The sequence below is a fragment of the Platichthys flesus genome, chromosome 11 (assembly GCF_949316205.1).
Source record: "Platichthys flesus chromosome 11, fPlaFle2.1, whole genome shotgun sequence".
Classification (NCBI taxonomy): Eukaryota; Metazoa; Chordata; class Actinopteri; order Pleuronectiformes; family Pleuronectidae; genus Platichthys; species Platichthys flesus.
In genome coordinates, this window is record NC_084955.1 from 21457426 (window position 1) to 21485140 (window position 27715).

Sequence of the window (27715 nt, forward strand, 5' to 3'; positions counted from 1 at the left end):
GGTTTTATGCTGGCCCCTGGTCGGTTGTCAACATTTGATTACTTAGACTCAACTTCAATCTACGCTCTCATAAACTTAAGCTGAATAGAGAACACAAAATAAATTAAAACTTTCAGGTTTGAACCTTAGCAGTTACAAAAAAAGTGTATGATGGACTTTTAAAACCTGCCACCCAGTGATGTTCTTATAGAAGAGTAAACATAGGGTTACAACTGGGTATAAACATAATTTAATGTGAACATTTAAGATATGTGTAAGTTTGAGTAGGACAAGATCAGTTTTTGTGGGTTTCTTTATGATTTAAACATTTGTGGCTTCTGGGTATTTGTTTTTCTTTGACTTCAGTTTAAAGTTCAAAAACTTAAAACTGAAGTGGGAACAGTAAATGATTTGACCTCAAAGCAGATGACATGTTCCCTAAACTTATGGTTTTCAATCCAGATGTGATGATCCATAGATTCTGGTGTAAGAAATACTTTTAAAACCTGTCACCTAGTAATGTACTTAGAGAAAAGTAAAACATGGGGTTACCACTGTGTATAAACACAATATAACCTGAAAATGTAAATATGTGCTAGTTTATGAAGGTTTCTTTTATAATAAAATTATGATTTTGTACTTTTTTTGCTCCTGGGAAGTTGTCAACATTTGTTTACTATGATTCCAGTAGAATATTTGATTTTCAAAAACTTTAAACTGAATTGGGAACAGGAATTAATTGGACATCAAAGCAGATGAGATGTTCCCTAAACATCCAGGTTAAAACCAGATGTGATGATCCATAGTTTCCGGTGTAAGAAATGTCACCTGTCACCCAGTAATGTACTTAGAGAAAAGTAAAACACAGGGTTACCACTGTGTATAAACACAATATAACGCCAAAAATGTAAATATGTGTTAGTTTTTGTAGGGTTTTTTGATAATAAACTTATGATTTTATACTTTTCTGGCTCCTGGGCAGTTGTCAGCATTTGTTTACTGTGATTTCATCTCAATATTTGATTTTCAAAAACTTAAAAGTGAAGTGGGAACAGGAATGAATTGGACATCAAAGCAGATGACTTGTTCCCTAAACGTCCGGGTTCAAAGCAGATGACATGTTCCCTAAACGTCCGGGTTCAAAGCAGGTGACATGTTCCCTAAACTTCCGGGTTCAAACCAGATGTGATGATCCATAGATCCTGGTTTTTAGAGTACCACAGTCACAGTGGAGTAAACTGAGGGTTTTACCTTTGGCAGAAGGCGGAGTAGTTGGTTCTGACGTCTGCTGACAGTGAGCCCACCTCTTCCTGTCGGTGTCAGAAGGCAACTTCACCATATTAAGCTGGTTCTCCGAACTGCCCAGCAGAGTTGATCTGTCAACGCGACCGAACACCCCCGAGTCGTGTCGGCGCGAACAACCCGGCCGTGACAGCTCGATTCCGGCGACGGGACACGAACCGCACAGGAGGACGTCACGGGGCCCTCGGTGCTGGAGGAGCGGGGCCGAGTCAGCGGCTGTTTTTCAACCCGAGGAAAAAGTCGCCGTCGTCTGTCAGAATTCCAACTATCCGAGCCGAGCTAGCTGAGAGCCGGAGCCAGCCCCCCCCCCCCCCCGGGACGCCCGCTGTGCCGCGGACACGGATTAATGTGGCCCGCGCTCGGTTGTGTGTAGGGAGTGATTTGGACTCGGTGACCCCCGCTGGGATGATCTCCTGACGGCTCCTCTCCTCCGCTCCAGCCACTTTCCTCCACATCCCCGGCTAGCGAGCTAACTTGGCTAACTAGCAGCTGCCACCGCGTCGTGTCGAGGAGCCCGCAGCCCCTTCGCCGTGGCACCGACACCCGGCTGGAGACGTTGACAGTGTCCGGGGACGCCGAACAGAACAACTCCCCGGTGCCGGCGAAACGAACGCCACCGTACGGAGGAGAGAGGAGGGGGCGCCGGCGTTTTGACAGCCCGCAAGGGAGGAGGGGAGGCTAGCCGGGAGCGGGGCACTGCAGGGGCGGTGCGCTGCCGGAGGAGACACCGGACTGAACGGAGGAACAGTCCCGGACATTTGACAGCTGGGATCCGGGTAGTGACCCGGGCAGAGACCTCATGAATGGAAATCGGAACTACAGGTAAATGACTCCTAAAAGTTGTATGAGTGAGTGTGCTCGTGGTTCTCCCGGGGACAGAACCAGCTGCTGTTCACAGACGAGAGAGCACCGACATGTTTTGGGTTCTGTGCTCCGCGAGCCCAGAGGACGACACCCTGCAGGTCTCCATCTGTACCCAGGGAGGTTCGATGCCCTCAAACATGAGTCACAACAGAGATGATCTCACTGGGTAACACTGCCTGTCACATCCAACTTTCTTCTTAGGACGTAGAAAGTCACCAGCTAGATGTGTGGGCTCCATTAAACACTGGACAGATGCCTGGTTTCACTCTTGATTTATGGGTTCAATCCTCACTTTGCACAGTGAGATGTTTAGCCCCGAGCCCAGCATGAGAACCTGTGACAGAGGATGAACCCCCTGTCCTTTCACAGCCCCCGGGCCCTGGTCACCCACTGACCCCAGACTGACCTCAACATACTGTATTTAGCAGCAGCTCAGTGGAAGTGCAGCCGGGGGAAAAGGCCCCAGCAGCTCCACTCTGATTTAACCAGTTCTGCCACATCCGTGCTTATCCATGCATATAATAATATGCTGATTCGACTCCCGATTCCTAAACAGCAAGTAGGGCAGCAGTGTTGTTCTTGACAGGATCCTCTGTTGTGTTGTTTTTTTTTTAGAGAAAATTGGCTGCATGTCAAACCTCTGAGGCTTCAACTTGAGCTTTGAACTTGTTTATCTGCAGCAGTGACCTTGTGTAACCTCACAAATTCATGTCCTGGTGGATTTTAGTTTTCTTTTTTTTTTTTTCCTGTTGTCAACCAAGCTCATGGTCAGTTAACCGTCTCTGTCCTGGTGGCTGTGGCAGTTTAACAGTCTGAACTGCCCGGCTTTGTCTCAGCTGTAACGGAAGCTTTTCCACTTATGTGACCACAAATGAATACCAGGTAGTGCCGATCGGCCAGCGACACATGATACAGCAGTTGGTCCTTAACCTCCTCCTCCTCCTCCTTCTCCTCAGGAGGAGAGAGAGCCCTCTCTGCTGCCTACTGCCTCATTAGCGTCTCAGCTCAGCTGGGGCACTTCCCTGTGTTGGTAATGTATTGGATCTCGAGGTGTTTTCCCGGTGTAACCGAGCACCTGCAGTAATATCAAACCGTCTAGGAGAGCTCTGTGTCAGTTTGGAGGGCAGGTGTGTGGGTTCAGCTCACTGTATATTTTGGATTAGAGGAAATTTGGAGAGTTCTTCAGACAAAATTAATGAGTAAAACCACATTTGCTTAGAACTTGAATCATTTCCGCTTCCACCATAACTCTCAGGCTCACCAGTCGGCATGAGAACTGACTTGGGGACTGGGCAGGTTGGTCCCAGCCTGAGAGCACATCCAATGCAACCTTATGCAGTTTATTTGCTGATATGCAGACTGACATTAAGTTTGTTTAGGAGTTTGCTTGATGTATTCATTTTGGAAGACGTTTATTCACTAATAGTCAGATAGAGGCACATTTTACAATATCGTATTGTGGCTTGTCTTTGTAAGTAGCTGCAGGGTCTTTGTATTGTGCGTATTGGTTCACAATCCCCTTATCACAAACCACCACGCGCCAACCAGTAAGCGCCATTTATGGGTGAATGATTAAAAGGAGGCCCTCCATCAGTCTGCCAGTGGCCCGCAGAGTAGCGTGAGAAAATGCAAATCGATAGCATTTGCCTGCTCAGAAATGGACAGTTACCCTTATCCCCACTAGTCTAAGTAGCAGCACATGTGGCATGGAAAGCATGGCCCTGGAGAGCTTAGCACTAGGAATATAATGAGTGCAAGGCTTTCAGAGCCTTAAGCAAATCAAATTCATTTTGAGCGCTAACCCTGTGGTATGTCCACAAACTGCTTGTCCCTTTAATGTTGAGTTGGTGCTACATCGTGGTTAAGTTAAAAAAAAATTGATTAGCATTGTTTATATCTCTGAAAAGGCTGCATAGTCAAATGTTATCTAAGATATGAAGGGTAAATATTTTATTATATAACAGTTTTGATGTACATACATAGTTAAGTTATTGGTATGTCATGCTGGTTTTGGCAGCAGACCCTTTTCCATGAGTAATTGTTATTCTGAGGAAAATTCTAATTAGTTTCCTGCTGTGAGTTGGATAAGATAGTTAAGAGAGTATGAGTTAACTTAATAATCTCTAACCAGCAGCCTGTCTGCTTAGTTTAGCTAACAACTGCAAAGGATATCCAGATCTACATACTCTACATAGGTGCACACGTTTAAAAGCATGCTTGTGACCTAATAGTTACCTGTAGTATTTGTGGGAGGAGAATAGAACATGTTCATTAACCTGTGAACATCGACTGTGTGAGAGCTTGGTTACGTGGCAGCGTGAAGGATGCAGCTTACTGGAAGACAATGAGGTGGCAGGTTCAGGACAGCGGGGGGGCCTCCCCCACCCTCCACCTGTTGCACGAAACTTGGTGACCAGGTGGGATTTGAGTCGGCGAGAGATGAGTCAGCTTGTTGTGAAAGGATAGCCCTGGTAGACGTTGGTTTTTCTTTCCCAATGCAGACACTAAAGGGGAATATTAATAGTTTGATGAAGAACGTCTCAAGGCATTTCTCCTTTCTTTCCTATCCCCTTCTTTCTCTTGTCTGTTTCCCGCTCTTTTTAAAAAATTTACATACCCCCCCATCCCATACCCCGCCCGCCTTCGTAACTGCTTCTGTTTCCCTTTCTGTGCCTCAGAGGGAAACTCTGCCTTCCCTGTCGTTCCCCTTGTATTCCAGCTCTCTGTGGATTTTATACAGACACTGGGGTCGGCTGTGAGGGACGGCTTAGTGCTTGATTTGCAGTCCATCCCCATAATACTCAGTTAATTCAAACGGCCCATTGACAATTGAATACCGACAATATCGACAAACCCCTGCCACCCATAAGGCTAACCATTAGGGTTCTTTGAGTGTGGTCTTGCTCTTTTTACTCATTTCATAAGAGAGAAATATGTGTTATGTTTAATTTTGCAGAAAATATTAAAAACCCATCCTAATGACCCATCTTGATGTGACCAAAGGTTTTCATCAGATCATATTCAATATTTGGAACTTGATCAGGATATTCACAAAACTTGGTGGAAGCATGGGACATGCATCACGAAATAACTTTGGGAAATTTTCGCCAATTCCCAGGGAATAATGCCGGGATCCTGATGAAGGGGACTGTTGGCCCTTAGTGCCTTATTGAATTACGTTCCGTATTCGATTTATACGTGATATTCAGTTTTATAGGTGAAACAGGTGACGTTCAAAATGGCGCCAGGCTCTAACCTGGACAGTTAATGCTAGATATTAATTGTCCACAGAAGTGGACCTACAAGTCAGAGAGCATCTTAATTAAAATCCAAGCACTTGAGGTGTAGCGTAGCTTTACCCATTAGAAAAAGTAAAAACTCAAAATATCCGGTCAGTTTTAGATTTTGTTGAGAATCCTCTGGCCCTCTGTGGAACACACTCTGTTTCCCATGTTCAGTCAAAAAGTCTTATTTATGTCTGTGTAGTAAAAACATGAAGATCTTTGCTGTCTGACACATGCTGATGTCAGAGCAGCAAGCTGACGGCAAACTCCTGCGAGTGGGCTGAGTAGACGGAGGGAGAAATCAAGGGATGTAGTGTGTGTCTGAGAAGGTGGGGGGGGATTACAAAAGAGTGTGAGAAGAGAGGAGGGAAGGCTGAAGGTTGTGAGGTGTCACAGAGATTAGGAGCCAGAGCAGCCAGACCACGCTTGTTTTCCACCACCTCCTCCCTCCTCGTCCCCCCTTCCTGAGTCCTGTTTTTGGGGGGAACTGAAAGGGGCTCATTTCAGGGGGGAGGTAATGGACAGGAAGAGAGGGAATTGGATGGGGAGCTATGTGTGTTTTGTTGGGGAGGGGGTTCACTGCAGGACAGACAGAATCCATGTTTATCTCCTGTCAGTTTTCCCCACAGTCTCAATATAGTTCAGTGGCAATTCTCACATTTAAAGACCCAGCTGGTAATATCCTACGATTTGAAAAGCTTCTTATATGATTGGAGTTCAAATTGAGTCATCTGTTTTATTCTCTTGTTTTGGATATAACATTTTTACAGCAAAAAAACAGATGTGAATTTCATCCACGTGTCGACACCATGTGATGAGCAGCTGTCGCTTTCCCCCAAAAAGTGCACCTCACCCACGATAAGAGCACAAGTTGATTTTGTCAACACCATCAAACTGTAGGAAGAGTATGTTGCTTGTGTGAAGTCTGTCCAGAGAAACTGGGACATTGTCAGTGGAAAAACTTGTTGATGAGCACGACAAAGAAGTTTAGCACCTGACCTTTTTAATGTGAGTAAGAAATCCCAGTTAAGACCCTGACATGACCCAATAATCCGAGTACTTGCTTTGGCTCTAATGAATTTATTGGAGAGCATGCAGAGTAACAGCAGCTGACTTGCCCGAGTCAACAGAGAAAGTCAACAACTCCTGGAAGCCCTGTTTCACTCCGGCTGGCGTAGCAGCACCGTGAGCACAGAGGGCTTCATTTAGAATCTCCTGTTCCCTTTATCATAGCTCATACTCTGTGTGAAGGTCTTTAACTTGATCTCTTTAGTTTAAGACTAATTGGATGAAGGTTATAAAATACATTCTGGTCGACTTCCTCAGTTTTTTGCTTGGGCTGTTAGAAATTAGACTCCTTGATAGAAAGAAATATGGAGTTTAACTGATAAAGCATACTGATGATTATTCGCATTTGACTCTATAATATGAATTTTACCAGAGTTTAGTGAATCAAACATTCCAGTTTTTCAAAGTAATTATCTCCGTTCTTCTTGGATTGTTTTTGTAAATAAATGAGCAGGATTTGTAATTTAAAACATTTAAGTGATATAGACCAGGGTTGGCTCGAGCTTCAATTTTTAGTTCCATCCCGTCCAAGCCCGAGAGAAAACGAATGGAGCCCGACCGGAACCTGACATGCGTTCAGTTTGTCTGTGTCTGAACCCGACCTGAGCCCGATGCAGTTAATATAAGCTGCGCTGTGTTTGTGTTAACCTGTCCCTGACACGCATGGTTAGTGCCTGTTTCCCCCCCGATTCCAGACAGACAGTGCAGTATAAAAAAAAAATCAGTCCAGCCAACATGACCGACCCGACCTGACTGTCTTTTCATAAAATTGGCTCGGCCCAGCCTGTCTGGTCCTGCTGGGTATCCACACTCTATTGGTACACCGTTATCTATCTCTACTGTATGTGTGTGTCTGTGTGTAGATATTCTCCACCGACCTGTGTCTGTACCTGTATCACAGTTGGCTTCTTACTGCAGATAACTCGTAACCCCCTCTAAACACCCCCCAACCCAATGTTATTTCCCCGTCATATGCAGTCCTCCACTCTCAGTGGGCCTCAGGTGTCCCCCGAGGTTGATGTCAACAATTGAACATGTTGTTGTGACTGACCAGGCCATGGTCAGCTTGTCAGTGTGTAGCCGCCTGCTGCTGTTTAACTGCGGCAGAGAATGGCGTTGACTCCCATGGGTGCCAGACACAACACCCCTGAGGTAGATATGGGGGGGGGGGGGGGGGGTCGGACAGAGGAGTCTGACTGTGTGTTACGAGCATCAAACCACCCGTCTACCAGTCCTCCTGTGTACGTATGTTTGTGCGTGTGCGTGTGTGTTTCTACTTTCTGCCTGCTGTGACTGACGCCATTGTGCCTCGCCGCCGAGCACTCGCCCTGTTCCCACAGCTCAGGCCTCTCCGGATTAGAAACACAACAGCTGTATTGTGTGTGTGTGTCTGCATGTGTGTGTGTGTGTGTGTGTGTGTGGGCCTGTATATGTGCGGACATGTGCACTCGTTAGCAGCGTGGACGTTTGTGTAGTGGGGGGTGGGGGTTATGTGGTGGTTAGCAGGGACTGGACGTCAGCCTAGCTTCTCACTATCCAGTTATTCTGGATCCCAGCCCACTGTGCACAGTGTGACTGTGTTGTGTTGCGAAGCAGCAGAGTGGAACGAGTTCGCATTGCTGAGATGTTTCTGAAAAAAAAATATTGCTAAGAACAGGATCATAATTATTGGTGCAAGATATCATATTTATTTGTTTTATTGATTTCTAGTGCAACATTGCATTAATTTATTACATCTGGACAATTGCACTGTAGCACTGGTGACTCTTAATTAACAAAAACTAACTTGTATTTAATGTTACTGTTTGCTCAAATACACTGGATTCGGTATTGGGAGCTGTTTCTCCTTGATTAGACAAAGGAAGAATGAATCTTGGAGCACAGATTTGACTCGTAATGTCAATGTTATTAGTTCCTTATTATTATTATTATTAATGCTTGGTTGTGCTGTTGCTGGACAAATTAAACAATTCAGAAAAACACTGACAATAAAGTTTAATAAGTTCCCTTCATGAACACATGGACCAGAAAAGTAATTTATAACATTGATTCTAGTGTTGTGTGTGTGTGTGTGTGTGTGTATGTATGCTGGAAGATTGATGATTGCTTAAACCGCAAAGGGCGACTGCAGCACTTCACTGAGCCAGTCGAGTTGTGTTAAACTCATCTGCCAACAAAAAGTGGTGGAGTATGTCCAAGTGTAGTGTAGCCAGCTATAGCCACACACACAAGCAGCACACAACTTGAGTTCAGTGCACGGGCAGAAGAGTGAAGGTGTGTGTGTGTGTAACATATTGGGATGATGATGCTGATGGGCGGAGGAAAAGTAGATTAAGTTGCAGGCTCGTAGGAGTAGTTCTGATGCTGTGTTTCTGCCATGAATCCATGTTACTGTTGGAGAAGTGACATAAATTCCAGCTGAGCACAGCGGCTGTTCTCTGAAGCAGGAAACTACCGACACGTAAGAGATGTCTTCCAAGCCTGCAAGGTATAAGCACATTAAATCATAGCTTTTGGTCGGGATATCGCTTTAGAGTTTGTAGAACATTGGCAGCATTAAGATTTGCAGAGACTATTCCATTTGGCCCAGACAAGAGGAAGAGAAAAGTGGCTGAAAAAGGATGTGAACCATCTGGATTTACCTGCTTTTCTTCATTTATTGGTAATAACAACGTGTTGTGATCTTTATCAAAGAAATACACAATGTTGTTACACTAATAACATGCGAGCAATTATAATCCTTTTTGACTTTATTGAACTCATTCATCAAACATTTACAGTCTCAGTGGAAAAATGTTTCCAAACCCCAAGTTGATTAAAGCGGCAGAACTTGCTCTGGCAGCAGCAGCCCTTACACGAACAGTCGTGGTAGCTTTGGCTCTGACCTGCACAATGATCAGGAGGAAGTTTGGACCATTCTTCCTGCAGAGCTGCTTCTGTCTGGTGCGAACGACTCTCTCCAGGTCCCTGAAGTCGTTTTGTTGTAGATTTACAGCAACGTTTGGGGTCATAGTCCTGCTGCGTCAGCTGGCCTGGCACAGAGCTTCAGCTGCTGGACAGCAACCTGGCATTATCCTTAAAGATACCTCATCTGATAAAAATGAGGTTGTGATAATTGATGATATTGTTTTGTTGCTCATCCCTGATTGATCTTAATACTTCTAAGATCACGTTTTTGCAGCAGCAGATGATTCTTGTCAATAGCAAACTCAAAATGAAACTTTTCCTCATTAAAAATGGCTATTTCTTCGATTTGAACATATTTTATTTATAATCAAATTTGATTTTAAGAAAGATGTTGGCAGAACCATAAAGGTTTTGACAGTACACGACAATCAGTGCAATGAAAAACCCGAACTAGAACTAGGATATAGAAGGAATTGGTTACTTAACAATAAATGTGAAAACCAGAATGACTTTTTTTGCTGCACGTTGCAATAGGCCCAGGGCTATTGCATCAATTTCCAATGCCTATGACAACCCACATCTATCATAGTTGCGTTTCACCAGAACTCAGCGATGGTTGATTTTTTTTATTGATGGTAAAGATGGGCTTTCCCACCTCTGTGATCTCTCACTGTCTGCAGCTCAGGAAATGAGTAACATACTTACACGGACTGGGGGAGGATTAAATCTTGAGTCTTCTGTTTGTCAAAGCATGTCCTTCCTGTAATTATCTGAAAGTTCGCACACAAACACGGCGCGGAATCTTTTATCGCAACAAGAGGAGGTTTCCTTGAACTCCTCCACTCCCTGTTGGTGGACTCAATAAACCTTTTGATGTGTGTTTGTGGGTGAGCTTTCAATATCTGTCATAGCCACGTATTGCACGTCACCTTCGAGCAGCAGAGGTCATCGCATCCCTGATAAGTATTTGTTGAATAAGTTTTGTGTTTAGTCTTGCAGTAAGTCAACATTCCTGTAAACCTGTGCAAGCATCTGCTTGTGTTAGGGGTTGTACAGCTTCCCACACACCCAGCAAGCCCAGTGGAGGGTGCATTTCACTGTCAAGGTCTTATTCATCATATAAGGCATGACAACAAAGCTGCTCTCAGACGAGCACTGAACTCTGCACGTTTTCCCAGAGGGGCTGTATGTGAGAACGCAAATGTCAGAGTCAGATGCTCCAGACCCTTCCCAGTACGTTCCACCCCACCCCACCGTCCCCCCCTGCCTGACAGTTAAACCTCTCTCTCTCTCTCTCTTTCTCTCTCTCTCTCTCTCTCTCTCTCTCTCTCTCTCTCTGACCCCCTCGCTCCTGCTCCTCTGGACAAGCACATTTGTTTTGTCTGTTTGTGGAGGGAACAGAGAGGCACAGTTTCCAAGAAGTACAGATAGGAGGGAGGCATTTGAGGTGATGCGGGACGATCAGGGTCAGGTTGGCTGTTCATAAACACAGACACACACACACACCTGTGCGACAAGCCAGGTGGGTTTTCAACACCTCAGTGTATCACCCACCGTGTGCCTTGTGTTGTTGCTCAGTGATCACAGCATGCAGACGTCACCGATAGTTTACACAAAGTCAATATTCTCCAGCTGCTGTTTGAATGGGGGCTATATTCTGGTTTTGAAAAAGACAATGTTCTATTCTATTGAGTCATGTAAATTTCACATTTAAGTCATTTTTAACCTATAAATAGTCTGAATAGAACATTCTGATACCAATATGTATTTTTTAATTGATAAGATGTTATCAAACCCTTACCACAAAGAAATGTAACAGAGGGGTTGAGATTTGAATAATTATAATTTAAAAGAAAATCTAATACAACCAATGAAAGGTGTACATATAATCATATGTATTATTATAAAAACATAAATGCACATCTTTTCTGCATTTTTAAATCAGTGAAATAAAAGTTTTTCATATTAGCGCATATCAGCAAAACATCAACAGAGATACGGATATGACTGTGGAAGGCTCATATTGGTCGGGCTCTTCTGAATAGCGACCACCACTGCAAAGGGAACCTGAACATACCCACATCACCGCGTCTCACGTTTCTCCTGCAGGCGCCACAATCAACCAGATCTACAGGATTCACAGGAAGCCAAAGAATGCTGGGGGGGGGGGGGCGCCCAGCCTAATATCACGCTGACGCCGTTTTGATTAAACCCACACAACTTGGTTGTTTTGATGCTCGTGTGCATGTCGTCACGTTGCTGCTATTCCAAACAGAAATCTCGACTGCGGGTTGGAGGTGGCTCCGTGAGATCGGGCTCTTTGTCGGAGGTCTGGTCTCGATGTTGTGCTGCGTCGGGATTGCTTTGTTAGAATTTATAAATTGTTGCAGTTTGTCAATGTGTATCAGGGAGAGTCCGTGCTTGTGTTTGTACAAAATGCCAAAAGTGTAACATTTTTGTGTGTGATGTGGGAAATATAAGCTCATTATTTCAGCATGTCCCTGCTATACCACTGCTACAAATTACCGCCTGTCTCCTTGTGTGGGTTTCATACCAAAATAATGAAACCAAGTGGTTGTGTGGGTGTGTGTGTCTGAACAAGGGAGTGGAAAACCAAAACTTAACCCCTCCACCCTGTAGCTCCACGAGAAAGAAGCAGGATGCTCCGCGGTGTGTTTCTCTCCGTGACTCACGCTGAATGGAAGCCAGTTCAGAGAGGCAGATGAAAGTCAGAAACCACCCACTCTGCCCACTCTCTAATCCTGCCACTCCCTGCTCGCCCACTTCACCAGGACCATCACACATTTACAAAGTTCTCCCAGTAACGGAAGACGCTGTTGAATTTCAAATTGAGGACTTGTTCAGTCCTGAAATCGCTTGAATTAGGAACTGGGACATGTCACTCTTCATGGTAGACGACCTCATTTGTGTCGCCCTAATGAAGACCTACCAGAATATTTGTCATCCTTCTTTCCGTCATTTGTGTGTGTGTGTGTTAAATCCCTCGTACTTTTCACAAAGGGCAACCAAGGGAATTACCATTACAAAACCTAGCGTGCACATAGTTTTGTGTGAGAGTGACAGCTGTGGTAGGAATTCCAGACTTTCCCCTTTTTAAAAATAATTTTCCGCAAAGACCTACACCCTCCATCAACCCTGCTGGACTCCACAGCCCGTCAGAGGAGACCTAGAATACAGGGACCAGGTCAAAACACATATTTCCAAGGTCTCCTGACTGTAAACAAACAGTCGGGGGTTTGCTCATGTTGTCGGTCGTTACCTCACAGAAGGTTTCTGTTCCGATGTAGGGAGGGTTTTCATGAACTTCCCTTCTGCTGGGGCCCTCAACCCTAACATCACCCACACATGTGAGGCTGTGAGTCAAATCGGTGATGAATCACACTCCAACCACGACTCCCATTTATCGGTGACACATCTGGGGCTGTTTTTCTTTTTCGGTTGAGACTGGCGAGCTCCAGAAGACAGAACAAGACCGTTGAATAAAAAGTCAAGTAAAGCCACGGGGTCTGGAGGGGGCGGTGGGGGGGTGGGGGTGTTGAAAGAAAGCAACATTTGCCAGGAAAGTTGATGAGTCTCATCTGAGTTTTTGTGTAACGTTGGCGGCTCTTGCATAAGAATGACCAAACACATGATAGCATCCGGATTTTTAACCCCGACATCATATCGGCACATCAGCAAAGCGGTTTGTTCTTCAGGTCTGATGTGGGGGACAAGCCTCAGCAGACCCAAAATAGCTCTGAAGTGAGTGTGACACATTTAGCTGAAAAGAACTCACTTGTTTCTGGATCAAAGTGACTCATGTTTCCTTTTTGTGTGTGTGTACATATGCAGAAATACAATCTTTTAGAACAAGTCAGTCACGTAGAAAACATGTGAAACACACACACAGAGCAAATAACAGTTCTTGAAGATATAATTAGACACAATTCTTTATTTAAATGTGTATTTTGTGGTCTTGTGTAGCTAAATTAACCAAAATGTTCAAGCTCAGAGATTTCGTTCCGCTTTTATTTAGATAGATAGATAGATAGATAGATAGACAGATGGATACTTTATTAATCCCGTGGGAAATTCATATTCGCTTCACTCGTTGCTTTTTCTGTCTCTGCTGTAACGTCTGAGTCAAATGACGTGTGAAGGAGAAACACGCTGCGGCCATTTAACCAATCAACAGTTTTCTCCTTCCACTGTTTGTCCTGGTCACTTGTAAAAGATGAAGGTTATTTATTGCCGGCTCTGTAGAGGTAGATTTTCATTGGGAATGGTGCTGAACACAAAAACTCCCATGATCCCAAGCTCCTTCACATCATCAAACTCAGTCTTTTATTTTTGTTTTGTTTGAGAGACCCTTAGTGGCGGAAGTTTAGTCTTTTGTAGAAGAGCGAGTGGGCGAGAAAGCGTATTCTCTTATGAATCATTATGCGTCAACTTTGACATTTTAGACGAATCTTCGGTCACAAGTTTAGTAACACAGTAAGAATTTAAAGTATGTGAAATGTGAGTCATTTGTCCATTAATCATCTTTAAGGACCGGCTTTCAAAATGTTCCACTACAGTGAAATGAAGAAGCTTTAGAAGAAAACCTGTGGAAGGTCACGTTATTCAGCTGTTGTGTTCCTTTTTCCAAATGCGGCCGAGAAGATGTCATCATCCGTTCGTTTCCATCGAGACGGCTTCATTTGCCGATCCACACACTTCCTGTTTCACACACTGCATTTGTGGTCAATGCACCTGTGTTCCATGTGTGTATTCTCAAAATACAGTGTGTTGGCCCGTGTGTAACAGTTGCAGTAGGTGCATGTTCAAATGCTCATAATTTTGAAACCAGCTTTATTCCCCTGACACTCTCTGTACTTTCCCCTGTTTATCTGATAAAGTTCTCAGTTGCACATTGCATTGAGGTTGGTAGGTTTATTGATGGTGTGGTGGGTGGGTGTGTGTTTGCCTTTAAATGTATAAAATGTCCAAGTCCAACATGCTTGTTCTTGGTGTTTCACCTACCGGTATCTTATCTTGACATTTGGAATTTCACAGGTCATTTTTCCCCCCACCATCAGCCACTTGTATTTACTTTACTGTATCTTTGATAAACTCGGTCGGTAATAGCACAACATGATTCATTCCCCTGCTTTCTCTACATCTTTTTAAATTCCTCCTTGTTCCTCCTTGTTTTTCTCTCAGGAGCCGTTGGGGCCCAGTCCCTGTTCTCCTTACCTCGGCGGCCTGGCTATGGCACCATGGGGAAGCCCATCAAGCTGCTGGCCAACTGCTTCCAGGTGGAGATCCCCAAGATGGATGTCTACCTCTACGAGGTGGACATCAAGCCTGATAAGTGTCCACGGCGAGTCAACAGGTACGGCGGTTCTTATCTTTAAACCTTTCGAAATGTGCACGTAGCTAATATCTAATATAGAGCATCTTACAAGGAGTGAGATCCCAATTTGCTGTGTTTTTTTACGAGGGACAAGACTTTAGATTCACCGATGTTTTTACTGTCAGTACTTTGCTAGGTCCAGTTGAACTGAGAATCTGTGTGTGTACAGGGAGGTGGTCGACTCGATGGTGCAGCACTTCAAGGTGACCATCTTTGGGGATCGCAGGCCAGTGTACGATGGGAAGAGGAGCCTGTACACAGCCAACCCTCTACCTGTGGCACCTGCAGGGGTGAGCTGGAAAAAAGATTCATACAAGTGCAAACGCACAATCCTTACTTGCACATAGCCTGCACACACATAGAAGAACGTACACAAGTGCATCAAACCATGACAGCCAACACACAATTCCCTAAGTGGCTTTTCAGGCATGAAGGCTTGCGTTCTTCATATGTGTAAGGCAAACTCAAAGACATTTTCTGGAGTTTGCCTTTTTACATATGAAGAACGCAGCAAAAGATCCAGAATCGCATTTTTCCAAATTAACATCCACGTCTTCATCTTCTCTGTATATGGCACATCTTATCATCTCACCCACCTGCTCGGCCATTCTTATTTCCACATTCGGTCCTCCAGAAGAATTCAGAAAATGCTCCGGACCTAAGTGCGTGTGATAAAACAGCCCATGTGATCTGATCTGCTCTGTCCTCCCTTTTCTCTTGTCCCCTCACAGGTGGACCTGGATGTCACTCTACCAGGTGAGGGGGGGAAAGATCGTCCCTTCAAGGTGTCCATCAAGTTTGTGTCACTGGTCAGCTGGCACATGCTCCACGAGGTGCTGACCGGCCGCAGCATGCCTGAGCCTCTGGAGCTGGACAAGCCCATCAGCACCAACCCTGTTCATGCAGTGGACGTGGTCCTGCGACACCTGCCATCCATGAAGTGAGCTGAGTTTTAATCCTCCACAAGATACACACGTCTTAGTTCAACCTCTTGGGCCTAAATAGAGAATGTTAATGTTTTAGAATGACCATTAAAGAACTAATAATGTGGAGGATGTTTTACTTTCCCCTCCTCCCTCTTGAGTCAAACACGTCGTAAAAAAACAATCCCTCTGCAACTTATAGCAAACACTATTTATTTGTTTTGTCATGGCGGCGTCAATATCAGCTCTCTGATCCCAACGGAAATCAAACGCAGCTTATATGGGCTCAGTTTCATACTTGACCTCGGGCAATCCTTCACTCCATATCACTCTCCTAAGACCCAGCGCAAGCAGCGTTAAACGTAATATCACCAGCGCTTTAATGAAAACCTTTGTCAGAGCATTATTAGAAATTGTTAAATATATCGACACCTTGTATTTAGCTCCGCTCGCAGGTGTCAGGCTCTCTGTGTTTCACCGGCAGCTTGATACATTGACAATGCAGGTTTCACTGAGAGAAACATTGAACAATTATTCATCCCGGGCAGAGTAATAAGAGGTGGATGAGTCCAGGCCGTTTCAACACCCATTTATTTCACGGATGTGTTTTCAGACCACATTGAAGAGCTGCTGGATCTGACACTGTTAAACACATATTGACTTTTTTTCTCAATTTAGGATGTGAAAGCTGGGAAATCAGACAAGAGGCCAAGTTAACGATTTCACTATGCCTCTCTTTGACCATCTTCTCATCCAGACTCGTTCAGCCTTCTGCTTGAGTTTATTAACATTACACATCACACATCTGCTTCCCCATGAGGTCACATGACTGATATATCCCCTATATGTCGCTGCCTGTGGAGAAATAAACTTAATAAAACCCTGTAATGTGTGACGTGCCATTATTTTTATAATCTTGTTATTCAGACGTGTGAATATCTGCAAAGATTCTTCTGTGTGACGCAGCTCGATTTCAAAATCGGTCTGGAATTTGAAAACTTGTGTAGTCTGAGTCCAGCTCAAGATCCCATGTCCAGTCTTCTCCAGCGCCCTTTCCTATTTACCCCATTAACTCCTTCTCTTCTTGAACTGTTTTCACTCCCTATGATTGTTTGCTCATGTGGTACCTGTTTTTTACTTTATCTTTCCTTCGTTATCCTCACAGCCCTTTTGTAATTATTGTCACTGTCCCCCATCCAGGTATACTCCAGTGGGTCGATCCTTCTTCTCGGCTCCAGAGGGCTATGACCATCCCCTGGGGGGCGGGAGGGAGGTTTGGTTTGGCTTCCATCAGTCTGTGCGGCCCGCCATGTGGAAGATGATGCTCAACATCGACGGTGAGAGCCAATCGTCATTGTTTGCCTCGCTCCGGTTATTACTGTGATGTCTCCCCAGTGGCACGATATGGCCTCACAGCTTTCAACAATATTAATGCAACAGTTGTTTTTATTGCTCACTGCTTCAGACACAGTGAGATGCAGTGGTTTCACAATGTTCTCTTCTGTGATTCAATCCTTGTTTAAAAATGAAACGGTCTTCTCTCGTTCAGAAATGTGTTTTCTCTGTTACGTCTGTGGAAATGAGATTTTAATAATTTAACACATTGATTAGAACGACATGGAACCTCTGTGAAACAAGCTATTTTTAGAGATATGTACATGATCAGTTTACTCTCATTAATGTTATGTTTTAAGAAATGTAATAGCTGAATTTAACACAGATTAAATGTCACTGTCTTGCTCACGAGAAAGCTACTATTTCTTGGAGCTACATAAGGTCTTTAGGTTTCTATTGATGTTTTTTGGACATTATGGAGACCTACGTTATAGTTCTGTCCAGGGGAACCAATAGTTTTTTCATCAGCACATTTCTCATTAGCAGAGCAAAGTCAGAATAGATCTAGTTCCCTTTGCTGAGAAGATTCTCTTCAGATATAAAATGTAATGTTTACAGATCTATTTTGGTAATTGGCTCGGGCTCGGGGCCCCTTGTCAGCAAAAAGAAAAAAATCTGTTAAATGACCCAGAATTGAGAGCTACAATTTCAATCTGTTATTGTTTGTGGAAGACATGTAACAGGAAGGGCGATGCAGAATGTCTTTCACCATGTGCACACTGCAGGAGGTGGTTGGAGGCACAAGAGCGTGTGTGTTTGTGTGAGATTGATGGAGGAGCTTGGAGGAAGGTGGGTTCTTTGCTGGATGGGAACTGACTGGATGGTTGCTGTGGAGACGGAGAGCGGTGTGTGTGAGTGTGTGTGTGTGTGTGTGCATGAGTGCATGTGTGTGTGTTAGTAGTAGTGCCTCCATGAGTTAGACTGGTGGGTGTTGCTGGGGTCAGGAGGGTAGATGTGTGGAGCATTTCCTTCAGACGGCTTTTGTTTTGCTCCAAGTGCTTGAAGCCTCTCTATTTAAATCTTTCCCTCTCATTCTCCCTTTGTCTCACTTTCCCGCCTTCTCATCCTTGGAAATCAATTGGTCACCACCAGTCTGCTCTCCAGCAACAAACCAGAGAAGCAGCTTTTATGCAAAGTGCTTGTTTTCTAACTCCTCTGCATGGCATCATGCAGGGCTCTAGGGATAATTTAAATTCCATATCCCAAATAAAGATTATTTCCACATTATCCATATTATTAAACGGCAAATTGTTGCTATATTACTACTGTGGTACTTATGACTCACTACATATTGTTACTATGCTGCCATGGCTTGTTTTTTATCAACTTTACTTTCTTATCCACAAGCAAGTCAATGTTGCCCCTGATATAAAAAGTTTAAAAACAACAATAAAAGTAGCGAATATCCAATTTACTTGATATTAATTGTTTATATTTACTACCTAAATATATCTATTTTTGACATAAAGAGTTTTATATACCAGTGGACTGCACCTGCATACTTTTTGGTGATAGGACTAATGAGGTATATATTAGTTAAAATACAATGGCTTACAAATCAAATGAGATTTACTGGTGAATAATGCTTTTCAAAGACTCCAGCAACTGTTTGGACAACAGATTGCTTGCACGAGTCACTAAGGAGCTGTTTGTGACTCAGGATCCGATCTGCCAGCCACTCTACAGACTCTCATTCTTCTCCAGAGCAACTGACCATATGTGTGTTTTCATTCAGCCTCAGTCATAAAATCCCCTTGACTTGCAGAACCCCCAAATTAAACCCCAATCTCCCAAAGATTCACCAGATGGCATTTTTGCTGTGGTGCTGCCCTCTAGTGGGTGACCAGATCAAATTGAATTGAAAGTCAAGTATGACACTGAATATGAGCTCTATTTTAAATCTTAATAGAACAGGATTAAAGAGACAGACGTTAGTAAGGTCGACGTTAACTAATATTATTTCTTAAGCTTAGTTCAAACAAGGGCACCACTATCTACATGCAGGCGCAGTTATAGTGATGTAACTGTTACGTCGACTCCTAATTGGTCTATTGAAATCATCAGGGACCTTCACAGTCTGATCCCGAGTTTAATGGCAAACACGATGACCAGTAAACTTTGTTAAGCTGTTTAAATGTGTTGCTATCATGTAACTTCAGAAAGTGAAGTAACATGGTTGCATCACAAAAAATACTGTTGTGTTAAAGGATAATATAATATGTTGTTGTTTTATTTGTCTTAAATTTGCAGTTTCTGCCACTGCATTCTACAAGGCCCAGCCTGTCATCCAGTTCATGTGTGAAGTGCTGGACATCCACAACATAGACGAGCAGCCCCGCCCTCTCACCGACTCGCACCGGGTCAAATTCACCAAAGAAATCAAAGGTGAATCCATGTGTTCCCGGCACGCAAGGGGGGCAAAGGGGCGTTTTAACGCCAAATAACCACAAACAGACACATTTCTAATGCGGCTCCAACCCTTTGCGTTATTCACCAGGTTTGAAGGTGGAGGTGACGCACTGTGGAACCATGCGGAGGAAGTACCGCGTCTGCAACGTGACCCGTCGGCCCGCGAGCCATCAAACGTGAGTCAGCCGTCTGGGTGGGAGAGGGAACAGGATATTCTGGGAGGAGGGGGGGGGAGTCATCTGTCAAGCATGCATTGAACAGTATTCATTTATTAGTGAAGTAGCTGAGTGGATGAGGATCTACATTCAAAGTTGAATAGGTCACAAATTACTTTTACATCATCATAGAGACATTAAAAGGAAATGGTTCATATCTATGTCAGTGGTCTGTGTGTTTACACTCTTAGAATGCTCTGGGAAAATGAATTTGACAATATATAGATTGTTGTGAAGTTATGGTAGATAGTTATAAATCTAGGTGTGTATTTTTTTTTCCCGCAGGTTTCCTCTGCAGTTGGAAAACGGTCAGACGGTGGAGCGTACGGTAGCCCAGTACTTCAGAGAGAAGTACAGCCTGCAGCTCAAGTACCCCCACCTACCCTGTCTACAAGTGGGCCAGGAGCAGAAGCACACCTACCTGCCCCTGGAGGTGAGAGAGACTTGTGTAATTCTTGTTGTGGGGTCTTTTATTAAACATAACTCAGAATATGATGAAATCTGCAGTATGCAGGGGAAGCTCCCAGGTGCGTCTGTTTATCAATTGTATAATTATAAAGCAGATCCACTGCAGAAAAAAAGTTTAAACTTTTTCCTTTGGTTCCATACAGGTGTGTAACATTGTTGCTGGTCAGCGATGCATCAAGAAGCTGACGGATAACCAGACCTCCACTATGATCAAAGCCACGGCTCGCTCCGCCCCCGACCGACAAGAGGAGATCAGCCGGCTGGTGAGTTGAGGAGACATCTGCTGAATCAAGGTCTCTTCTGTCAGAGACACCACATTCATATACTCAAGTGATATTGTTTAAAACACTACCCTACAGATCTGTAATTTCCTCATAATTTCTTTGAAGTTTCCCTAGGAAGAATCATCTAGCTTGGCACTAATCACAGGAAACATTTAGTTTAATTTATTAGTGACTTGCTCACTTATTAATCTTCCATTTATCATTAAGTGCTAAAATTAATGGTTTTTCATTGATGAAAAAAAACCTCTGTTGTTATCGTGGTTGTTCTTTGCATGAACAGTCTTTGGGAAATACATTTGAATTTGCAAATAATATATGCGTTGCAGAAAAAACACAAACGTTATTTGCATCATATAATATCCTGATACTTCCAGTGAAATATCTCTAGGAAGAATCATTTCATTCACAAGCAGGCACCATCTTTCAGACGATGATTATAGAGGTTGGAAGGTCATGGTCTACCAGTCTAGGGATGGAAGCCACCAGAGACAAAAAACAGCCTGTGAGGCTAAATCCAGGGCTAGAAAGTCCTTGTATCCTGAAATAATTTATGACCCAGTAAAATCCTGGATTGACTGTAAGGAATATTTCCTCCTCTCTCCATTATGTTAATTTGAACATCACGCCACAATGACGTTATATTGTGAAATGGCCGTGTTGCTAGGCTTGTCAACAGCTGGTTGCTGTGGTGCTCATCTTGATATCAAATTGCCTGTTTGGTAATCAGCTCGCCCAGATTCTCATTTTCTGTTGTTAACAGAAGCCTGTATGTGAGCGTGTTCATCTCATTTGGCGGTTACACGGTTACAGGGCTACGCAGGGTCAACGAAAGAAATGCCAGATTCATAACGACCTCAATTTGTGTGAGGCTGCTGCGGAGCCGGGAGCGTATCGCTCACGGGGAGATTGACAGGCTGTTCACCGGCTGCCTCTGGCCACCATCAGATTAGCAGTGCTCATGTGGTACCTGTTTTTTTTACCACATTAAACCACATCTACCTATCTCCTCACTCAGGAGTGAAATGACTGGACTCGCTCACAGGAAATCATCACAGACATCAACTGTGCTGGTGTTTTCATTTAGAAGCTGTCAGAGCCGTGTGGGTGGAGGAGCAAAGGTTCACATGTTCACAGGCAGAAAAGGACAAAACAAGCAGATGAGCAGTTTTCTGTCAGTAAATGCATATTTAAGTCTGTAATATGTTTGCTTTTGGATGAGGGTGAAGAGACCTGACAGTCTGTGGCGTGTCACCAATTTCTCATTTTATTTGTCCTCATCCCCTGCCACTCTAGAAAAATACTACACAGTAAACTGTTTCCTGCGAAATACAAATCTGTTTTGCAATACACACATTTTGTCCTAATGTACAACATCCAAGAAAATAGTCAACACTGTTATTCACAACTGTGCAATTAAAGGAGCAGTTCAACTTTAAGAACAAAGTTTACGACCAGAAGTATCTCACAAGTTTCGGTATGGAATAAACAGATGAGATATAACATGGTCATTTGTGAGTGTGTGTCGATTTGCTCGTCAGAATTTTCTACCTACTGATGGAGCAATGCTAGCTGTTTCCCCCTGTTTCCAGTCTTGATGCTAAGCTAAACTAACCAGCTGTTGGTTGTAACCTGACAATAAAGGACAAATACGAGAATCTTCCAGCTCTTGTTATCGAACTCTCAACAAGAAGGCAAATAGGCTTAATGTCCAACTCCAGTGAAAAACATGTCTGACTGTCTACCTCCCTGACGCTGTTCCCGTTTCCCCCTCGTCCCTTGCAGGTGCGCAGTGCCAACTACGAGGCCGACCCCTTCGTGCAGGAGTTCCAGTTCAAAGTGCGCGACGAGATGGCCCACGTGACGGGGCGAGTGCTACCCGCCCCCATGCTGCAATACGGCGGCAGGGTGAGCACAGAGCACTTTATGGTACCCTTCTTTTAAATCACGCCCATTCTCTCTGTTTGTCCGACACGCTCTCCCCTTCCTCTGCCTTCACTGCGCATGTCTCTGAAGGGAACTAACTCACTGGCTTCTGTTTGACCTCCAGGGGGTCTGTCTTTATCTTTTTGTGGTTGAGTCTCCATAGTGCAAACTTTGATTCCACCTTAAAAACAAATAAAAGCACTTTGTTTCAAACGGGGCAGGAAATGAGTTTATCCATCTTTCACGATTCTATTTGAACAAAATAAAATGACCTAAATCATGATTGGATGGTATTTAAACTTAAAGTCTTTTCAGTAGATCATAATGGCAGATATAGCCAAAACATTTTCCAGGAATTGCTTAATCTTAATCCTCCTTATTGAACTTAATGAGGTGGATTCAAGAGGTTTCCAATAGAAGCAGATTATTGGGACTGAACCACATTGTTAATTAACATCTGTTTATCTGCTCTGAGTGGACACACTTTTATTGTTATTGTGCATTTCATTTGTTAAAGCTACCACACAACACTGAGCATGACACACATCTTACACAATCTTGATTCCATCTCATGGTGCATCACACTGTGCATCACACTTTGCTATACTTTCTCATTTTTCTTTGAATTTAAAGTGACTTTCTTTTGTAATTCAGTTTCTTGAAGTAATTTATTTTGAAGAGTGTGAATATGTGCTAAAAAAAAAATTGAGTATTAATGTATCGTGGTGTGGATGTAGAGTGATCGTGATGCCGGTGATGTCTCCGAATATAAGAGTGTATGTTAGTGCGTGATTCTGTTCTGTGAGCAGTACGAATGTTTGCCCACATAATTGTGAGTATATGAGGTGAGACTGCGATGTTGTTTCAGAACCGCACCGTCGCCACGCCCAGCCACGGGGTGTGGGACATGAGGGGGAAGCAGTTCCACACCGGGGTGGAGATCAAGATGTGGGCCATTGCCTGCTTTGCCACACAGAGGCAGTGTCGGGAAGAAATCCTGAAGTATGATTATTTATCTGTGATTTTTAGATTAATGTTGAAACCACCCGACAGTTCTACCTCTCTCACTATAATACTGTTCAAGATGCTTGTGTATTTCTGTCTCCATAATCTTACTAGTTAACTTTACTAGTTAATATCAGAGCAATAATGCACATATGACAGCAAGTAATGTCAGTTAGACAAAAGGATATTTTCCCATCTATAGTCTGACCAGGTTTTGAAAAAATTGACTTTAAATCTGTTGTTTTGAATCCAGAGGAAAAACAGCTTGATGGAAAAATGCGTGATGTTTATATGGATGTGACCACACTAAGTACTAAACCACATTACAGGCTTGGGTGCACAAAACGTTTTTGGCCAATAAATGGACAGCTATTATTCAAGCAGATGGACAAAGGCAGTTATTATGCTGTTTGCTCATTTTGCTTTCTCCAAGCTAGACTACAGAGACCAGCACCATTCTCACGACTGTTTACACTGTGCCTTTCCTTCCTCGTGCAGGGGTTTCACGGACCAGCTACGTAAAATCTCGAAGGATGCCGGGATGCCCATCCAAGGTCAGCCATGTTTCTGTAAATACGCCCAAGGAGCGGACAGCGTGGAGCCCATGTTCAGACACCTGAAGAACACGTACGCCGGGCTGCAGCTCATCATCGTCATTCTGCCGGGAAAGACTCCCGTCTACGGTGAGAAAACTGCTGGAGATTAAACATATAATAAAGTAGAGATATGTCTTTGTCTTGAAGAGGTCGGAAACACTTATTCTATTCTTGGACTGAATGCTAGAGGGATATTATCTATCTCAAATGCACTGTATGTCATTAAGAGTCATATTAAATACACTGAATTGAAAAATGTTCTTTCTATCTCCACTTTGAGGGATAGATTTAAAAAAGTGACATCAACATCTCTATTTCTGCAAGGATGACACATTTTCAAATATAAGTATGTTTATTTGATTATCCCTTTTTTTTTTTACATCCATAGCGGAGGTGAAGCGAGTGGGAGACACCCTCCTCGGCATGGCCACCCAGTGTGTGCAGGTGAAGAACGTGGTGAAGACGTCCCCTCAGACCCTCTCCAACCTCTGCCTCAAGATCAACGTGAAGCTGGGAGGCATCAACAACATCCTGGTGCCTCATCAACGGTCAGCCCTCCCCTCTCCCTCCACATTAAATGCCATAGATGGTATTTCTATTATTTTCAGTATAATTCATTGTTTTGCTTTGTTTCTCACTTGACAGGCCATCAGTGTTTCAGCAGCCAGTTATCTTCTTGGGAGCAGATGTTACACATCCACCTGCGGGAGACGGGAAGAAGCCTTCGATTGCAGCAGTAAGTCTTTTTATTTTTATTATCTGCCTGACATTCTCCCTTGATTTGCATTTTTATCTGAGTTCCCTTCTCCTGTCCGCCTCCTTCCTCCCGCTCCCCTAATCTTCCACTGCCACCCCTCACTCATGCTCCTCCCCCCTCTCTCTCCTCCAGGTGGTTGGCAGTATGGATGCCCACCCCAGCAGGTACTGTGCCACAGTACGGGTCCAGAGGCCCAGACAAGAGGTCATCCAGGACCTGGCCTCCATGGTGCGGGAGCTGCTCATCCAGTTCTACAAGTCAACTCGCTACAAGCCCACCAGGATCATTTTCTACAGGGACGGAGTTTCAGAAGGCCAGTTCAGACAGGTCAGGGCCGACTTCTCTTCTTCTTTCAGACAATGCCTGTTTGTAGTCAGAGGTTGGCACTGTCGTCTTTCTCTTAGAATCTTAGAAATCTGTTGTTTCTATGAAGCTGTTCTGCAGACATGCCGCCTCCGAGTGGCTGCTAGCTGAACTGCCGTTAACTTTTTCTCAGCTTGTTTCTCTGAAAAGATCCAGACGTTCAATAATAAATAAAACCATTCATAAGATTAAATATAGTTAAAAACGATCTAAAGGTCTAATCAATAAAAGATCTAATCAATAAAAAGTCAAAATCAAGGAGGACATGACGCCAGTGGCCTGTGATCTAAAAAAAAGTTTTGTAACATGAATCAAATGACGGATTTTCAACATTTGAATGCAGAAAAAGTACATAATATACCTTTTAATAGTTTAACAATGCATCTTTCTCAAGTTTGTGGTAAAGATCTATCATCAATGAATGATAAAACAACATAAAAACATAATACAAGTGTGTAGTGTACAGTTAAGGACTAAATTATCAATCCACAGATTATCACAATTATTATAATCAAAATTATAATTCTTATAATATTCTTCCTGATATAATTATACATGTTCTAAATATTTGATGTTGATTTTTGCTCTGGCCCCCACAGGTGCTGTATTATGAGCTGCTGGCCATTCGTGAGGCCTGTATCAACCTGGAGAAGGAGTACCAGCCAGGCATCACCTACATTGTTGTACAGAAACGCCACCACACCCGCCTCTTCTGTGCCGACCGCAACGAAAGAGTGAGTCCCAACCAGCACGCACAAACACACAGCCATGCCTCCCATTAAAGCCGGTACAGAGTGTTATGTATTAGTCCATTTATATAATTTTTTTCTTCTCCATGCTCTATGTTAACTACTGGAAATGGGTCTGCTTAATTACCTTTTGTTGTCAATTGGACTGGACTATTCACCCCCCCCTAACTACTATAATTACATTCGATTAAAGCATTAGAGAGCCCAGTGCAAACCGAGAGCTCTGGAGTGGCACTCAAGGCCCCAAGAGGAAGACTTATCCAGTAACAACCTTATTTTCAGAGCATGCACTCTCACATGGAGTTTTAGCCTCTCTGGGCTATTAAGCTTTTAATTGGTTGGTTGGAGAGCACTTGGTAAACCTTTGCCTGCGTTGGTCCATCAACGAGTTCTTTTCCTAACAATTATTTTTTCACTGCTATCAAAGATTTGTTCTGTGTTGTTAATTTCCTGCTTCTTCCGCTTTCTGTTCCAGTTGTGAATGGGGAAACAAAGGAAAAATTGTATTAGTGAGTACTAACCGAAGTTAATTTGATTTTGTCAGGTCGGACGTAGTGGAAACATTCCCGCTGGTACTACCGTGGATACGGACATCACCCATCCGTACGAGTTTGACTTTTACCTCTGCAGTCACGCTGGAATACAGGTCAGACCAACCTCCTCTCCTCTCTGCTCATCACAATCTCCTCTATTTAAATCTTAACGTCTGAACACTGGGCTGTTCAGGGGCTGTGCATTGTTTGAACTAGTTCGAGAAAAGAGGAAATACCATATTCTCTTATTTCTCCTTTTGTCATAACTATCTTAGTTGTAGATCCTGGAGAGTTCTGTGAGATCTGTGAACCAAATCTGGTCATTTTCAGGTTTCCTAAGAAAGCTTTTATTTTCCATACAGCTGAAAATGTTTTTTAGATCAAGGGAAGGTTGGATGCCATCTTATCAAATATCTCAAGCAGCCAAAGCATTGGATCTTGAATCTGGTTCCCAAAGATGATCTAATATTGTCACTGAATTGTCTTCCTGCAGGGCACCAGTCGGCCCTCCCACTACCATGTACTGTGGGATGACAATTGTTTCACCGCTGATGAGTTCCAGCTGCTCACCTACCAGTTGTGCCACACCTACGTGCGCTGTACCCGCTCAGTCTCCATCCCGGCGCCAGCCTACTACGCCCACCTGGTGGCCTTCCGTGCCCGCTACCATCTGGTGGACAAAGAACATGACAGGTGAGGACGGCAGAGAGTGAGCACAGTGTCTTCTCTGTGTGTTTGTGTGTTTTGATAGCAGTTGTGTGTAATATCAGCAGATTTTCTTGCACACCTGCCATTGTTGTTTTGTCGTCCATCTTAACTGGTTTCCCCCCCGTCCCCTCCGCAGTGCCGAGGGCAGCCACGTGTCTGGTCAGAGTAACGGTCGGGACCCCCAGGCGCTGGCCAAGGCTGTTCAGATTCACCACGACACCCTGAGGACCATGTACTTCGCCTGAGCTACCACCAGCCCTCCCCAGTCATTGCCACCCTTCACACACACACACACACACACACACACACACACACACACAAACACACAAACACACACAAACACACACAGACGCAACCGACAGTCAAGGAGTCCTCATAGGTGCGAGTCCCCCCCCCCACACACGCCTAGTCAATCCGGACCTGACACTGTGCAGAGGAGAGCAGGGAGGAGGGAGGGGAGGAGGCACACCCACACTGGACTGAGGATGCAAACGTCGCTTTAAAAACAAACAAGCACTATTATGCAATATTCAACCAGCCAACCAGTTTATTTCCACCCTCATCAGGCCCCACTTCATCGCCCCCCCC

At 44.0% G+C, this 27715-nt stretch overlaps 1 protein-coding gene across 3 annotated transcripts; it reads left to right on the forward strand.

Annotated features, from left to right (window-relative positions):
• Nucleotides 1-1354: 1354 nt before the first annotated feature.
• Nucleotides 1355-27715, forward strand: ago3a (argonaute RISC catalytic component 3a). 3 transcript variants are annotated; one of them, XM_062399730.1, is made up of 20 exons: nt 1355-2103; nt 14607-14778; nt 14969-15089; nt 15531-15739; nt 16923-17059; nt 19368-19502; nt 19615-19702; nt 20027-20174; nt 20353-20472; nt 22276-22419; nt 23154-23192; nt 23285-23418; nt 23920-24104; nt 24406-24565; nt 24663-24753; nt 24907-25101; nt 25737-25871; nt 26431-26532; nt 26913-27112; nt 27264-27715. In XM_062399730.1, the coding sequence occupies exons 1-20, from the start codon at nt 2085-2087 to the stop codon at nt 27370-27372; spliced, it is 2643 nt and encodes an 880-aa protein (XP_062255714.1). In that variant the 5' UTR covers nt 1355-2084; the 3' UTR covers nt 27373-27715. The 3 variants fall into 3 exon arrangements, with proteins under 3 accessions (XP_062255714.1, XP_062255716.1, XP_062255717.1); XM_062399732.1 differs by lacking the exon at nt 23154-23192 and having other exon boundaries at nt 1356-2103; XM_062399733.1 differs by lacking the exon at nt 23154-23192 and having other exon boundaries at nt 1356-2103; nt 22276-22398.

Bases quoted from the DNA above. Each gene is read 5' to 3' on its own strand.
- ago3a (XM_062399730.1), top strand. The intron at 14,779-14,968 runs GTACGGCGGTTC...GTGTGTGTACAG, and splicing joins TGTCCACGGCGAGTCAACAG to GGAGGTGGTCGACTCGATGG. The intron at 20,473-22,275 runs GTGAGTTGAGGA...CGTCCCTTGCAG, and splicing joins AAGAGGAGATCAGCCGGCTG to GTGCGCAGTGCCAACTACGA.